Raw genomic sequence first — 13,791 nt, 5'->3', positions numbered from 1 at the left:
ATCCAAACGAGATACTTGCGGATCGTTTAACGATGGGAACGGGTGGAAATGGAATTCGTCGAGAAAGATACGAAATAAGATATTCGCAATCGATTGAAAAGAATTTTCAGCCAGCGCGAAATCCAGAAATAACGCGTTCCTACTTTTCGTAAAGGACAAGCAGCGCACTTTTTAACGCTGTAACAAACAGATCGATGCAGGATGGAATGAAGAATAGAGGCCGAAAAGGATACACAATTCTTCGAAGAGAGGGGTTCTCGTAAGAAAGATCCGGAAAGAAAGAACGTTTATAACAGCGATGTATAGGTACAATCCACGGGAGAGGAAACGGCGAGAGGGGGAATGTAAATTACGTGTAAATATTCCCCTTTCTCGGGTATCTCGGACCAGCGAGACGGAATCGACGGGAGGAGAAGGAGCCAGCGCTCGTTCGCGGCGGTCCGGTTTTTGCTGGCGGGGTGCAAGGACAGGCGACGACGGTTGCTGCTGCTGCTGCAGCAGCACTGAAAGTGGTCAGAGAAACGTGGCCGCGTGCACTCGCGATTACTATATGCTCCTTGAAACGATAGTAAAACGTGGGTCCGCGCGAATTGCGACACTCGTGGCACGGATACGCAGCGGCCGAACAATGACCGGTGGTTCTCTCGCCTCGATTCGGGGAGTCGTTGTTTTTTTTTCCAGCGCTCACCGTGACTCTGCGGATTCGTTTGTTCTTGGATAAAAGATAAATCGATGGGCTCTACAATAACGTATATTACGTGTAACGCTAAATAATAGGGAGGTCCTTAATGGATCTCGCGTTTCCTTATAGGCTACCGAACGGGCGCACACCGCACGTTCCGAAACTTTGAAGCAACTTCGATCTCTCAGACTACACTGTACCTCTTACGGAAGATATAAATCAGTATTTCCAATTGTGCGAATGAATCTTTTTATATGGACAGTTCGCCACTTAGCTAAGATTCATCTGCAGTTTGCGTCTTATTATTATTAATTGTTATTTTTATTATCTTCTTTTTGCTTTTTAATTTTGTCTTTGGCATCGCGCGAACTTCTGCATTTCGTAATATCGTCCGCTGGTGTGCACGTATGAAATTACATTAGAAAAGAATTCTCTCGCGTGACTTCTCATTTCTTCATAAGGGTCAGAGCACAAAGCAACGTGGCGGCTTACGACAAAGACGCAAACGTAAACGTAGGTAGCGCGCAAGCTTTGGCGTAAATGTAACGTCATATGTAATTGGAGGTGAGTACGACATACGCCAAAGCTCTGACCCTAACTCTCGATACGGCCACGACAGAAAAGTAGAGGTCTTACAATTAGATAGCATTTTGTACTAGAAGCTGTATATAAAAATGAACGTATAAATAAATAGGTAAATAAACGCGAGAATAAAAACATTAAGATAATATAGCGTTTCTATTTCGTTCACATTTATCTTCGGGTTGTAGCGATCGTAACGGAGAATTTAGAGCCGACGCTTATTCGCTTTCCGTCGCCTTTGTTCCAGGGGGACGGTGGTATCGAGTACTTCAACACCATCGTGGTCCAGCCACACCTGAAGCTGGTCACGAACCAGGGCAGGGGTTTTCACGTGAGATGCAGATACCAGACGCGCGACAAAGTCGTAACGAACGATCAGACCCAGGTGTCCATGATGCAGTCTCTGCCGTTGCAGGTAATAAAGCATTCGGCTGAGTTACGAGAGATCTTTCTGAAAAATTAGCGTCAGACTTCGTTGGCTGATTGAGACATTAATGCGCCATTAACACGTGAAATTACGCCGATTACGTTCGCAGCTTCTTTGCGAAGATACGTGCTCTTTCATCTGTACATAAATTCGTATAATTGACTTTTGGATAAACGAATATCGAAGAGGTTTGAAGTAAAGAGGTAATCGTGAGATATTTAAATTGCAAACTGCCCGCAGGCGACCGCGCCAATGCCGGGATGCACGATGAAGATCTTCAGCGGCGATCCAACGCAGCATCATGTGGCGGAGAATGTGAAGATCGGCGATCCTTTGACCCTGGTCATTAGCATCGACAAACAAGAGATGTTCGGCTTGAAGATCTCCGATTGCCTGGTGCGCGATGGCCTCGGGTGGGGCGAGCAGCGGCTCATAAACGACGACGGGTAAGTCAGCTTGTGGTACCGAAAAATTCGTGGACAAGGGGGAGAATTTTAGTCAACGGAGACGGCGATAAACCCCTTTCACGATGGAATCACTCGGCCTCGTCTGTTCGCAGTTGCCCGATCGACGGCGAGATAATGGGACAGTTCACTTACAACGAGGACAAAACGGAGGCCAGGGTGAACTTCCAGGCGCACAAGTTCCCGTATACGGCGAGCGTGTATTATCAGTGCAACGTTAGACTGTGCGTCAAGCATGGCGGAGGATGCAGTAATACGGTACCCGCCGTCATTATGATACACAAGCGCTAGCTAGCTTGAATAATGATTCCGCGAGGACTCCTAAGTACTACGTTTATAATAATCCTTTAACGATTTTATAATGGTTACCCATACGTTCGAAATTATCGGGGTATTTACCTCGCTGGCACGATTATCCGATTGAACTTGCTCACGTAGTATGTTATACAAACGCACGCGAGGTGTTATGTAACATCTGACCCTGGCAAGGAATACCCGAGTCCCCGCACGCCAACCCGTTCCTCGAAGAGGAACTCGCCGCGTAACAGTCATCGCTTATTTTCCGCTTGCAGCCGCCGTTGTGCAATTCGATAGCCAGACGACGCAGGGACGCCGCGGGTGACGACGAGGTGAAGGGTGTCGAAGGCCTGGACGGCACCCCGGCCACAATAGAGGTCTACAGTGGCCTTTACGTTAACGAGGCCTCGGACATTGGCTCCAAGTCGGACTTCTCCGACGACGTCCTCCGAGAAAGGGTAATTCGAGCTTAATTGATTTCCGCTGCGACATTAATGACTTGGTGTCACGAAATGATTTACTCTGACGTATCTTCGAATATTAACTCGATAAACGACGTTTGAACGGTACGCTAGCCCTTTATCAGCGAATTCGAACAGAATTACGGCACGTTAAGTACCAGCAGAGAAATCTATCATATGCTGTTAGTCTTGTCCATTTTTTCTGTTATATATTCGCTGACGTTCTGACAAATTTATTCTAGACACTATGCGAGATCCAGATATGGCTATTTAGGGACTCGTACAATAGAATTTCTAAATATGGGGGGGCCAGACTCGCTTCGTCTCATTATTTTCCGAATTTTTCTTTCTAGGCTATTGACGACCCGAACACCATCTGCATATCGCAGAGGAGTTTCGCTATCGGGATTGCTGTTGCCGGTCTCATCCTCATGCTGGCGGTGATAGCCGCCATCCTGGTGCTGCTCGCCAAGAGACGGCACAAGAGCGTATCCACGACGGGATCGTCCATCTACAGCGGACCATACACGAACACCGCTTACAGCCACAGTAGCTAAGTTCGCCTCGTTCGGCGCGGGATTGAGATACCCGAGACACCCCGGCTCCGAAGACAGCCGCGTCCCCGCGGCTTCTTCCCTCGCGGGATCCGTAGCGACGCGTTGATCTCGCGGCGGGTCTTCTCGGGCAGGCTCGATCGACGAAACGATTAATTAGATTTTTAGTTGCTTTCGACGCGAGGTCGATTCCGAGGCGACGATCGAAGCCACTGCGCGCCCGAGGTTCGACAGAGCGAAACGAACGAAACGCGGATCTCTTGCTCAACTGTTGTACCCCCTTTCGACGTTTCGCACGACGGCCTCGGCGATACTTCGAGGTATTTAGGGAACTGACGATATAGTTCGATCCTGGATACCAATCTTCTCTTCTCTTCCTCCCTCACATCTTCCCTCGTCCTTTCGAACGGAAATATTTTACGACGGATCTTCATAGCTCATAAAGCAGAATATGTAACGAAGAATTCACGTATAGTTTCAATGACGCGATATCAACAAGTATACTTGCTACGACACTTCTTCCTTCTTCCTCGGCCTATCTCCGTCCACTTCTGGACTTGGGGCCTCTTCCAGGAGTCTCCACGTCTGTCGACATGCTACGACATTATTAGAATGAAAATAATACGAAGAAAAGGAAACAAAATTCCTCGTGCAATAAAAATTGTAGCGCGTTACAGGCAATATTGTGGAAACAAATTGTACAGTTACAGTCTTACAAAAGAAGAAAGATGTGCTTTATATACATCCGGTGCTCTTCCCTCGCATTATCGAGACCGGTCTCGAACACGATCGCGAATTTTTCGCCTCGAAAATAATTCCAATTTGCTACTCCAACCATGTTTGAGGTAGTAATTATTCCGTCCGAGCTATGTACATATTGTTTTTAGCGAAACACCCTTACCGTTTGCTCCGATCTACATCTAATGAATCGACATGGCTCATTCCGTCGAGAGGTTGCATCATTCTAATATATACATATATATATACATGTACTTCTAATATACTATGCTGTACACTAGTCCGGTATACACTGTCCTACCTAACACATATCTATCGCACTAAACACAGTCGCGCGTACGCGAAGACATCAAGTCGCGATTGTCCCTCAACGATTTAACACGATTGTCGCGCGCGAACTCATTCTAGCTAGCTTTAAGTCCAAGTCAACGCTACGCGTGAAACTCTTCTCAAATAACTCAATCAAATACTCCGGTGATCCCTGCGTGCGATCGTTTCCGACGTCGATATTTCTGCGCTCTCCTCCGACGCGGTTTCCAACTTGAAACCCTCCCTCGGATGAAAGACGAATCTACATTCGTGCGTGCAAACACTTGAAATTAATCACACACGTTGTGATACGCGTAGAGAACAATCCAGCATTTCCGAAAATAGCAGCAAATTGTCATAACTCATTTTGTTTAAATTGTTCTTGAGTAGACAAATCAATAGTAATGAGAAAGACAGACTTGCTGATTGCATTATGTACAATGTAATGGTATCGCTGCGAATGTACCGGCGGCAACGGCTCAATTCTGAAAGCGTAATCGGAAATGCATCTGCGGTGAAGCTTGAAGAAAATCTAATTATAAAAGGACACAATCAGATCCGATATGTGTGCATGTGTCGGTTATTATAAGCCTCCGATAAAGCTGCGTGTGAACGAACCATCGCCCGTCGTAAAGACGCAAGGGCAATCTGTAATTTCGTACACTGACAAAAAAATTATTTTAAACTAAGTAAATAGATTTACTCAAAATTATTTTTTTACTCAAGTAAATATTTATCCTTAAATATTTAAATAACAATATCAAATTTCAAGTAAATCTATGTGTTATATTAAGTAAATTAATTTAAATCATTACATTTTCTACATTCAAATAAATATTTCATGAGATATAGAATGCTATTTATTAAACGAAATAATTGTTTTTGTTAAATAAGAAATCAATTTAGAAAACATTTTATATAATTAAAATAAGGTTTAAAACCTTTTTAATGATATTTGATATTTAATAAATACTTAAAGCAATGCATGTTTTAATTTGTTTCTTAATTTTTTAATTTAAGTTAATAAGCTATTAGGAGTCACCTAATGAATCATTTTCTTGAGTAGAGCAATATTTTTTGGATTAAGATATTTTTTTATCAGTGTATTTAGTATCGTATGTAGTTAATATCGAAAACAAGTCGATCAAGGATCCGAGATCACGCACTTATCCCCCATAAATTATTCCGACGTCTACAACGATGCGATACTCGAATGAATGCGACGTGTGCGAGCGCTCAGTATACTCAGATTCATTTATAACGCTTAAACATTGATGTTAATTAGTCTAATTGAGACGAGGCGCTGCTCCAACGTCGGTATCTCTCGGATTTGTTCGAGAGCAGTCGCGAAGCAAGTAACGCCGAGTGTTTTCTAACAACAGGTGCGCCCTTCAAACTACTCCAAACCCGATTTCGATTTATCGGGATTTAATTGAAACGTAGGGAAATGCGCGCACCCCGCACAGGAAACTGATAATAATTTAACACCGGGGATACCGACGTCGCGGGCAGCCCGGGGCGTTTAGATATTAATTGAAACGAAGACAAGGAAGCTCTACTGCCAACGCAGTCGCGTAACTGGGTCCAACGTGGTGGTGGGTACATGACATGTAAAATTTTACATTTTAGAGAGAAACCGACACCCGTAACTCGTTAACTCCTCGTCAAGCGATAATACGCTACCGTGCAGGAACGGAGTGTTGTGGTATAGTAGTTCTCTGGAAACGATGATGTATTGCGACAGCTGTTCCGGATGGACCCTGACGTGTCGAATAAACCGCAACGCCGACGCTTACACGCGCTTTACCAAAAGCGAACGAGGCCATTGCCGGTCTAAAGGCTGTTCACGGTGATAGGCGCTCAAATTCTCCTTTTGAATGCTTTCAATCGTATTACAATTCAAATTGCTCCGAACATTATTCAGAATTGGAAATTTTTCAATCTTGAATAAAATCTGTCCTTAAAAGCACTTGAACATCTGAAACTTACAACTTGTTCTTTAAATTTACAAAATTCTAATTCTCCTACTTATTAGAATCCTGAAAAATGAGATTGTGTCTACGAAAGTGGATCGAAATAACAAGATACTGTAAAGGAAACAAAGTAATTTTCGATGCATTCAAGATATTCAGGAATCTTTCGATTTTGAACAATGTTCGAAATTATCGAATGAGCTCATCGCCGTCCGTTTTATGTACGCGCGAGGCACGAACACCTATTTACTATATGCAAAGCGTCGTTAAAAGGTGTTTTAAAAAATCGCTACAGAGCAGAATATATCGTTGCGCCCGGGAGACACTCGTGTGTCAGCGCGGGCGTAACAATATCATGGATTCTGACGAACGACACGTAGTAGATGCGTTTCTCAGCGTTTCCTCGATTCTCCGGAAAATCTCTCGCACACGTAGATGCGGGCCTTCGGATGACGCGCACGAATTTACGTTCACGCGATTAGGAGCGAGATACTGTTATTTCCATTCGTACCCCGAGGTACAACACGGCAAAACGGCTCCAGTTCTCCATAGTATTTATCCCTCTCGAAAAGTGCAACAACTGCGAAGCGTCCCGTGGGTCCCGCGGAATTTCTGTCGAGAGTTGGAATCGCTCGGCGAACGGGATCGCGCGTGATCCCTCGCCGTGCCATGGCACTGGTTCATAGCGATCATTGGGGACGAAAATGCCTGTATAGAATCTCTTTTTCTCGCGTTACGCGGGTAACGCGGGTCCCGAATGCTCCCGCAATGTTCCTCTGGACCCTTGTCAAAAGAATCTACAACGAATCTGTGTAAATAACGAAAAAACCTAATAAAACTGGTAATTATAAAGATATTTTTTCAATGTCCCTTCGTCCCATGCGATCCTTCGAGTCCTCCTGCCGCTTAGATTACGATTGGGTGAATGAGGTGACACCAGGAACGAACGTCGCAAAATAATCGACGCGAGCTGGCAAATTATCAAACGAGAGTGTCTTCTTTTTTTATTGAATTATATATATATATAATTCGTTTTTGGAAAATATGATATAATATATATATAATATATATATGTATATAATATAACAAGAAATATAATTAGACTGACATGACTTCTATATCAAATTTCTTTCCGGCTCTCTATGATGTTGTGCATTTCGGATGAGTATAATATAGCTCTTTTATTAACGCCACAGAATTGTCAATTGCTTCGCCTTGCCCGTCTCTCTCTCTCTCTCGTTGCCCTCTCGTTACCTTAGATTATATTTATACACAGATAATTCAGGTCCTTTCGCTCCTCCGCCAACACTACCCTTCCTGTCTCGACTTCTCCTTATCCATCCTCTTAATTAAGATTACACGTAGCTCAACGCGGTGTAGCTCTCCCCATGCAGCCGAAAAAAATCGATGGACATATCCGAAATATCATTTTTCTTTCACAGGAGATCCTACTTTGTAATAAATATAAATTATATATTTATATCTCTTCCTGAATACTTGTACGCATGTGTTATGCATGCCCGACGACCGACATCCGGAGAAGTGGCGAGTGGCGCGAGTCATCGGCTCTTCGTCGTCAGCAGGATTGCGGCAAAACGGGAGAGAACGCGATCACGGTGAGGTACGTTGCCTATAAGCGCGGAGGCACAGCCACTGTGATTTATCCTTACGATACCGATACCGCCACGATGCGCAAAAAATATATATGTATATATCGGTACGCACTCGCAACTTGTCCGTGTTATCCGAGCAACTTTCAGGACCGGTCTCTCTCATCGGCCAGGTCGTTTAGGGCCGGGCGCGACCGGCTCAATTCTCCGTCCCCCGCATCTGTACCGCGGCTGAAGCTGCCAGGTTGCCCGACACGGGAAACCGATTAAATAAACGTTAACATTTACAATTTTGCAATTGTGAAAATCCTTTTCCCAGTAGGCACCAACAGTCACGTAACATCAGTGTTTATTATTTCCCATTCAACGATGTTAATGTGACATAATATATGTTGTACGTAGCAGTTACATTATTGAATGGGAAATTATAATACATATATTATGTAACTATTTGCTGGGTCTTATCGCTGTCCCGCAATTTTTCAATCCCAACGGTAGAACCATTCGAGTGAGAAGCATTTTAAAATACTGGTTTGCTCTACCGGCCAGTCTTATCTGCATTCCAGTTGTAATTGAACATGAGGGATTCGCTCGCCGATCCGTTCGCGGGGACGCTAATCGACCTGACGACACGACCGGCCTTGTCAAGTGTCGTGTTCACCGTGGTTCTCGCTCGCTCTGCGGTCTAAACTTAAGCAACCGTGGTAAAAAGATAACGGCTTAGCGGCAAAATACGTCACTTCCTGTAACACGTTAAGATAACTCCTCACGTCGTTCTGACACACGTGTCCCGCGTTCTTATCGAGAAGTAGCGAGAACGCGGAGCTGCGCGCCGGTGTCTCTCGCTGCTTCTCCGCAAGCAACGCGCTCCGTCGCGTCTCAACGGTATTATACAACAAATGAGGAAACGAACAATTTTTTCGCGACCGTTATGCGCAGAACAACGATTCAGTTATCATTAAAGGGACGCTCAAATCAACGGAAGGACTCTATCCAACGGTCAGGGAGAGAAAGAGAGAGAGATAGAGATGACATTCTCTTGCGCGACAATCGATGTTGCAAACTCGCGTGTAAACCCACTTCGTACTTTATCCAATTCTTTTTTTTTTATAGATCGCGATGCTCCTTCTACTCTCTTCCTATCCTGTCTTCCACCGATTTATTGCTCGCCGTTGTCAATCATACGTCGCATTACAAAAATAGTAGGAAACGAATGTGTGAGGTCTCGCAAGCTTATATCACCCGTTCTCTTTAAGAATTGTTCGTAATCGGTGCGATTGGGAGGTGACCGAGTCCCTTTGGAACTGCCTGTGTCGTGTTCCTTCCCGTCTCTTCGTTGAATCTCTAGAATGCACGAAGGGAAAATTACAAAAGTCACTCGTGAGCGATGGTGATGAGAAGTTCGTCACACCTGCTGTACGCGCGATCGATCCCTCTTTTCAGATGGGAATCCGAGGTGGATGTTCACTGAGAACAACACACGTCGTCAGTGCGAACGGACAAATTTGTAAAGTCTCTCTTTCACATCCAGCGTGAAATACATTTAAATGTAAATACAACGATCTAACGTAAGAAATTCTCTAAATTCCATGGGGATTTAAGGAATTTTGTGCGGACGATCGAGCGCGCACAGATGTGTCGAAATACATTCGCGCTGTAAAGCGTTAATAAACGAAACGAGAAGACGAGTAAACACGGCATTATTCGCTCGAGTTTTACGTGACTTTTGGTTCGCCGAGCTCTATCGGAAAGGAGAGAAGCGGCAGCCTCGACGAATGTAAACGTCCCGCACGACATCACCCTGATACGATTTCTCCTTTCGTTTTCTTCTCTCGCCCATGCTCCTTTTCGGTCCTTCGCGCGCAGAGACACTTAATAGATCACATGATTTTGAACGCCTTCCGAAATATATATACGGTGCGCCGCGAGGTGTCGGACGATCCTCGATGGCGATCTCGCGTTCGACGGCCGATGAGTTCCTCCACCGTTGTCTCTCCTTCACTCCTACCGTCGTTTTTATCTTAAAGAGATGCGTGAACTGCCTTTTCTGCTTAATAGGTACAATTATGCTTCTTTTTTTTTCTTTAACTCACTACGACGACATTAGGTACAGTTAAATACTATGGTTGTGCGCCCATGTCTTTACGAATCGAAGTGTATCTTGGTATCTACATCTTTTCCGCTTTTCTACACCCGCTCGAGTCTCTGGTCTTTTTCTCTCTTTCCTCTTGGCTTACAACGGGATTAGAACTTTTGTCGCGCTTCCTCATGAGGAAAACGTTGTGGTCGCGTTTCGCGTTAACGGTTAAACGGACGTAGGGTTCGCGTGTTTCACCGGATGCTACTCCTCTCTTATTTGAACCGTCGTAAAAAGATAGGCGCACCTTCACCTACGTTTCTGAAGTACAATCATCGTAAGCGAAGCTTCTGGATGGATTCCACTTGGTTTTTTTGTGTGTCGCGAAGCGACGCGGGCAACCCTTGCGATCGCGATCTACGCTACGAGGTAACGGTCGATTACTAATCTTTTCTTTTCTGGCAACTACTCTACTTGCTAATCTTTTTTTTTTTTTTTTGGTTTTGCGAGAGCACGGGTCAATTCGCGTTTTTTAAAAGTAAAACGATATATCGCGCGATTAATAGTCTAGTCGCGCGAGACCTGCCCGCGCCGATCCGCCTAGTTTTCACAGACGGAGACGTTATTAATTACCGCGACCGCGTGTCACCATCACCCCTACCGGTGTAGTACATATGTATCGCATGTACATATACATATATATATCGCGTATGTCTCTATTTCGTTGGAACGAGTGTGTGCGAGAAAAATAACATCTGTCGTGTGATATATATCTGTATATATATGTGTACGTATGTGTACATAAATGCACCTGAGGCTTGTGATATAAATAACATAATACTATATATCACGATGCTTGTGTTATGCATAATATAATATATATAGAATCAATGTGTATATAATTATATATAATATTTACTTATGATGTATTTAATATATAATATATAATAAAAGCAAGGCGCGATTGAAGTTGGCAGCTGTCTAAGAGATATCAGACAGGTTGTTTTTAAGAGAACTTAGCAAGTTGTTGCCGATAAAGATATATAATGCTAGGAATAAATGGCGCGCGCAAAGCGCGTTGGTATTTTCTAGTATAATATTTAATAAATATATGATTTCTAGTATAATATAAATAAATATGTATATATTTATATGATTATATACACATATAAAATATATATGCGACAGGTGTATTTTATGTACATCTACATACATAAGCACGCGCGCACACGCACACGCACACACGCACACGCACACACACATGTGGACACACCCGCGCACGCGCATGCCAATATAAGAAATTTTTCCACGAAATTCATAAAGCGTGCTCGCATACTGGAAGACGAATCATAGTAATACAAAAGACAAATTTAACTTATTCCGCACTTTCGAGACTTAAAAGTGATTACAAACGAACGAAATCGCCGACAGTGATCCGTGTTAAACGCAGAAAATTATCGCAAAAAATAAGAATAAGGTAATTTCGGACATCTCTTTCTCCGCAAGTACAAAGCGCAAACGGTGAATTTTCAGGCTGTGATGGCTTCACGCTACTTAACTACTGTTTGAAACTAGACATAAAGATTATGTACTGAATACGTTTACATATTTACTTATGACATTCACCGGGTATAATCGAGGATTATGATTGATTAGAGATATATCTAGTTGAATATCGCAGAATGTCGTGAAAGTGTAAAATGTTAATTTTTTTATCTTTCCAGATTATAATTTTCTCTTGCAAAGTCGATATATAGTATTTCATAAAACACAATAGAAACTTCCAAGATACAAGAAAGAGAGAAAGAGAGTATACGCTTGTAGAAATTATATGTAAACGTTTTGCGAAGAGTGTAAGAGGTTCTCATTGTTCACGTACAATAAATACGTGTTAGAGGAAAGCGTAAGGGCTGGCATCGTCAACGCGCGGCCAACTTTTAGAATTTTCATAGATATTACACTGAGGTAGCAGACAACTCGTTCAAAAAATGGACTCAGAATGGGCAGCGACGTTAACGCAACATTCGTTGACCGATGCGATGGCAGCGAGTGTATCAAAATTAGCGGATAAGATAGACAATGGAAACATTCTTTTTGGATCGCCACTAACGCTAAGCCGAAAGATTCGCGCGTCTTGTAAACGTACTCAGTAAACTGTACTCTTTTTTTTTCGTTTTTCCCCTGTATAATTAGTTTAATTATTATACGCGTTCTCGCGGCGGTCGAAAATCACCGTGGCGACCACCTCGGGAAATTCGTGTTTCTTTGACCTTAATAATAAGCTCCTTAAAAGTAAATCTCACATTCATAGTATCTGTAAAACCGCAGTTAAAATATCTTCAAGTATTTTATATATATACATATATATATGTATATATACGTATGTATATACATACATACACACACACGTACAATAATATTGTAATAGTAATTAAAATTTTGTCCAGTAACTCTATTCGGTACACCACTGATTCGTTCGTTTCTTACGTCACATATTTGTGATCACGGTTTTGTCCTTTTTTTCCCCCTCGTCTCGCGCTTTTGCATTGTCATGGTAATTCAGTTGTACTGTGAATTCAGTGCGATTGAAAGTCTTTCGAGTAAGGGTTAAATTTCATCTTTTGCGTCGTCCCCCGTCCCCTAAAAAAAAGACAATTCGCGTAACAGTATATTTAGTCTTCTCTTCACTCGAGATGTACGTGCACGCGTGTATTCTTCTAATAACGTCTCTCTTGCTTCTCTTTAAATAGGTATTCAGGGTAATAATTAACATGACGTGTTAAGAATACGAGCCTCTCTCTCTGAACAGTAAAATAAGCTGCCAATCTCGATTGCTGTTCATAATCGAGATTGTGACTCGCACTATCAGCGATGTTATCCTGCCGATCCATTTGCTTAAAATCCTGTTTGTACCTGATTCCGACGGTTAATGGTCACCTTCACCGTTCCTGAAAAGAAACGTTATCTCTCAGGACGGAATAGAAGTCATTGCTCTCCCTCGACATTTAATACAAGTGAGTTATTCAGATGCAAATAAATGGATGTCATTAAAGCAAAGAATGTATAGATACGTCAACTGTAACTGATCATAAGAAGCTTTATATACGAAAGTACAATATGTTTCCTAAGAAAGAATAATTCATACAATTGCAGCCACACGTGGTCACAGTCGACGTGAGAAAGAGTGAGAACAATATATATGTTCTCTAACGTCAACTTGACAAAGTCGATTAAATGCCATTATCTTGTCGATTCGAGTGCGATAAGCATGAAAAATGTACGGTACGTGTAGTGTCAAAAAAAATTAGAAAAACGTGTGCAAAGAACACATTTAGTGTCATCGTGACGAAATATCTACAAGAAAACATTTCAGAACTGTTTCTCCACAATTTTTGAGCGAATGGCATCGAAGAAAGATGTACTTTTTAGAAAGAAACAAAAGACAACATTGTTATGTGAAAACTGAACAGGAACAGTTCTGAACGGTTTCTCAGTTGAGAATATTATCCCGTGTGCGTTGCTGTTTAAGTGTACGGTGCAACAATAAAATACATGTGCAATGAAAAGATATCTTTCCTACTTTCTTCTTTTCAAACAGTCACTAAACGAATTTATAT

General features: G+C 42.7%; 2 protein-coding genes across 7 annotated transcripts in view; one reads left to right on the top strand and one right to left on the bottom strand.

The window, feature by feature from the left end:
- Positions 1-5,241, top strand: part of LOC105565620 — a 73,964-nt gene extending 68,723 nt beyond the window's left edge. The window contains exons 5-9 of the mRNA XM_012018955.1: positions 1,512-1,679; positions 1,932-2,137; positions 2,251-2,413; positions 2,728-2,910; positions 3,267-5,241. Of these exons, the coding sequence (XP_011874345.1) occupies positions 1,512-1,679; positions 1,932-2,137; positions 2,251-2,413; positions 2,728-2,910; positions 3,267-3,470 (924 nt within the window). The 3' untranslated portion in view covers positions 3,471-5,241. The remainder of the gene's footprint in view (positions 1-1,511; positions 1,680-1,931; positions 2,138-2,250; positions 2,414-2,727; positions 2,911-3,266) is intronic.
- Positions 5,242-7,649: 2,408 nt separating this feature from the next.
- LOC105565618 (cAMP-regulated phosphoprotein 21) overlaps positions 7,650-13,791 on the bottom strand; it is a 53,381-nt gene continuing 47,239 nt past the window's right edge. For all 6 annotated transcript variants that reach the window (XM_012018950.1, XM_012018949.1, XM_012018952.1 and 3 more), the window contains one exon: positions 7,650-13,122. Coding sequence is in view for 5 of the 6 variants with exons in the window: in XM_012018949.1 (XP_011874339.1) it covers positions 13,070-13,122 (53 nt within the window). In the remaining variant the exon portion in view is untranslated. The remainder of the gene's footprint in view (positions 13,123-13,791) is intronic.

Source organism: Vollenhovia emeryi, unplaced genomic scaffold (assembly GCF_000949405.1).
Source record: "Vollenhovia emeryi isolate VEMERY1.0 unplaced genomic scaffold, V.emery_V1.0 DF939150.1, whole genome shotgun sequence".
Lineage (NCBI taxonomy): Eukaryota > Metazoa > Arthropoda > Insecta > Hymenoptera > Formicidae > Vollenhovia > Vollenhovia emeryi.
The sequence above is the reverse complement of the archived record's forward strand: the minus strand, read 5'-3'. Positions and strand labels throughout refer to the sequence as shown.